The 3,276-nt window shown below is 33.9% G+C and overlaps 1 protein-coding gene across 1 annotated transcript in view; it reads right to left on the minus strand.

Annotated features, from left to right (window-relative positions):
- LOC106868573 (myosin-2 heavy chain) overlaps positions 1-3,276 on the minus strand; it is a 34,208-nt gene that overhangs the window by 19,480 nt on the left and 11,452 nt on the right. Inside the window, exons 3-4 of the mRNA XM_052965946.1 lie at positions 1,778-1,931; positions 1,285-1,359 (exon numbers count right to left, since the gene is read on the minus strand). Coding sequence (XP_052821906.1) covers positions 1,285-1,359; positions 1,778-1,931 — 229 coding nt within the window. The remainder of the gene's footprint in view (positions 1-1,284; positions 1,360-1,777; positions 1,932-3,276) is intronic.

Here is a 3,276-nt window from a genome sequence, read left to right on the forward strand (position 1 = left end):
GTTCAAAAATTTTGATGGATTTACGAAAATAATTCTTTCATTAATTGGTATATTAAGCTGGTCTTTAAGCATCACTTATCAAAAGGTTCTTACATTATAATTATGATGGAATCATAAATTTGATTTGAATTTAAGTTTTAATGTAAATATAGACATTAAGAGGGATGGTTTTGAATCCCAGAAGAATGGGTGATCTCAAATGGGTTTCTATCAAAAGAAATAGACAGAACAACAGTCTATTGTAGGAAATATTTTATAGATAATTGAGCACCTAATCCCTAAAACACATGCGCATGCACACGCACACACACACACACACACACACACAGCTGTAGTTGAAGACACCTACCCAAGGTGTTACACAGTGGGACTGAACCCAAAGCCACAGAGTTGCGAAGCTAACTTCTTAACCACACACCCAAGTTTAGTAATAAGATCTAATTTGAGAAGATATTCCATTGAGTAACAATTGGCAGAATGAAATATATATTTACAAAGTATTGCCATTATTGAACACTTAGTCCCCAAAACAAGGTGAACTAGAACATGTAGAACTAAGTGTCTTGTCCAGAGATGCAGCAAAATGATTACAGCAGACAAGAACCCAAAGCATATAAGCTGGTAGTCTACAAATTTATCTATACCGTACAGAAAAGAATTTTATCTCCACAAAATGTCAATAATAATAGAGAAGAAAATAGAAACCAAACAGGAAATGATGAAGCCTGACAAAGATTTGAAAGAATCGCAAAAGAAAGAAAATAAAGATGCAGCAGTAACTGGAAATGTGATGTATTCAAAAGAAGCAATTTTCTCCATTTTGCCAAGGAAAACTCATTTAGTTTTGCCTTAGAAAACATTTTCAGTTATTTACAAAGGGAAACTTTTTCACTTTATGATTGCTTTTAAGGATTATATACAAATGCTATGTGAATCAGGATAGTATAGATAAGGTGTGAAGGTGTGTGGCTTAGTAGTTAGGATGTACAGTTCGATTCCTGGCGGTGTGTTGTGTCCTTGAACAAGACACTTTATGCTGCTCCAGTCCACTCAGTTGGCAAAAATGAGTAGTACCTGTAATTCAAAGGACCAGCCTTATTACATTCTGTGTTACACTGAGTCTCCCTGAGAACTACATTAAGTGTGTGTGTGTCTGTGAAGTGTTCAGCCACTTGCACATTAATTTCAAAAGCAAGCTGTTCCATCAATCAGATCAACTGGAACCCTCATTGTCATAACCGACGGAATGCTAGTTGTTAGATTGATGATGTTTCAGTAACTCACATTTTGCATAAATGATGAATCAGCTATATGATCTCTTACTGGTAAGGTGTCTTCTTCACTTGCTTTCTGATATTCCTTAAAGAAGAAAAAATATATATATTACTCACAACAGAACATTTGATCCGGAAGAAGAATTTAGATTATAACTCATAATGCATTTACATATTGTAATGTTATATTATTTCCACACACATATACACATGATGATGATGACAGTGGTGAATCATTTATAGCAATATAGGACACCTTCCATAATTCAGGATGACAAAGAGCTACATATAAAGGAAAGCACAGACAAAACACCCTGGAACACTTTTCTAGCAAGGAATCCAAATAAACCATGATCAACATCATCATCATCAAGATCATCATCTCTACACTGACAACGATGCTGCTGCCACCACCACCACAGCTGCCACCACCAAGGAAGAGGAGGAAGGAGTTTATGAAAATGTGAAGTTAAATAAGCAAAATGGAAATAATTTATATTTACCTGAAATTTCTGTTCTTTAGAGGCTTGTTGATCAGGGATCTGAATAAATTTCCAATTTTCAGAATCCTGTTTTGAATCCAGCATATCTATGCCCCCAGATGATTCTTCATCTCTAAGATCAGCACTGATTTTTTCAAATGGTATGTTTAAATAACTAAGGGTAAAATGACAAAATCTAAATAAACTGCAGTATTCACATCAGAGAAAGGGAAAGATTTGAAGATAGGAACAGAAGAGAGACACAGAAGGACAGGAGCTTATATATAGAACAAGTTTAATTCTTAAAAAATTAGTTTTAGTTTTAAGATGAAATTAATATCAGCAAAAAAGAAATTTCAAAAGTCAATTATATATCAAAATAATTTAGACAGAGTTTTCTTTTGTCAATTTCCAATACATTCAACACACAAAAAGCACAATTGCCACAATTTTTAAAGAAACAGTCTAATACCACCCCTCCTTCTACAAAAATATCATAAACAAATATTAGAGCTCACAATATCTTATGATCTCTCACAGTGATATCAAATATACTATATTATTAAACTACATATCAGTATCAGGTTTCTTCAGGAAACATTTCAGCCTCAATCAGTTGTTGATTCTCTACAAGATTCTTGTGAGACCTAGATTAGAGTGCCACTTACTTTACATGTCTATGTTGGTGCTGCTGTTACACACATGAACATCGCAGACTATATCCAAAAAGCTGTTTAATTGACTGGTAGCTGTTCACCAACACACTCTATTCATAAGGTTCATTCATGCACTGTTTTCTTTTCTCTACCTCCTCTTTCCACTTCAATGGAATCTGCTGTTCCTATGAACTAACTGCATACCACCTCTACCCAAGCCCACTATATCATACTCCTCTCTCATCTTCAGTACTTGTGTCTCATTCCCCAGATTCCACACTAAACAATCTTTTCTTCATATAGATACAATCCTCTACATTTTCTCTGAATATATATATTTTTTGTTCTGCAGACATCCAGCTACAGATGTTCAGTTTGAACATAAACTACATCACTTTTACTCATAATGAAAAGGCTCATAAACTATTGCCAATTTCTTTCATCAACCTTTAAATGCTTCAAAAGAAAAAGCTTAAGTGTGTGTTTTCATGTTATTTAACTCTTGCTAGTTGATTTAAAACTAAGTAGAACAAAGTGGAAAAAAATATTGGGGCACCAGTTTTCATTTATGTTTTATGTAGTGTTTTTGGTACTGAAAGACTTTCAAACTTCATATACTTATCTATTTTGTGTTATAGAACAGAAAAAAAATTTTGTATTTGGATTTATTTCATGTAAAAAATTGTCTTATTTCGATAATTTCAACCAATCACTGACAAGTATTCAGCTATTTACAGTTACTCCTTTGGCACTTTAAGCGGTGTAAAGCGTATTTAATCTCCATTACTTCTGACATTTTGCAGAGGCAACACAGGTGTGTTCGTTTTCCCTAACCCTAACCCTAACCCTAATTGACTTGCTCCT

Source organism: Octopus bimaculoides, chromosome 1 (assembly GCF_001194135.2).
Source record: "Octopus bimaculoides isolate UCB-OBI-ISO-001 chromosome 1, ASM119413v2, whole genome shotgun sequence".
Lineage (NCBI taxonomy): Eukaryota > Metazoa > Mollusca > Cephalopoda > Octopoda > Octopodidae > Octopus > Octopus bimaculoides.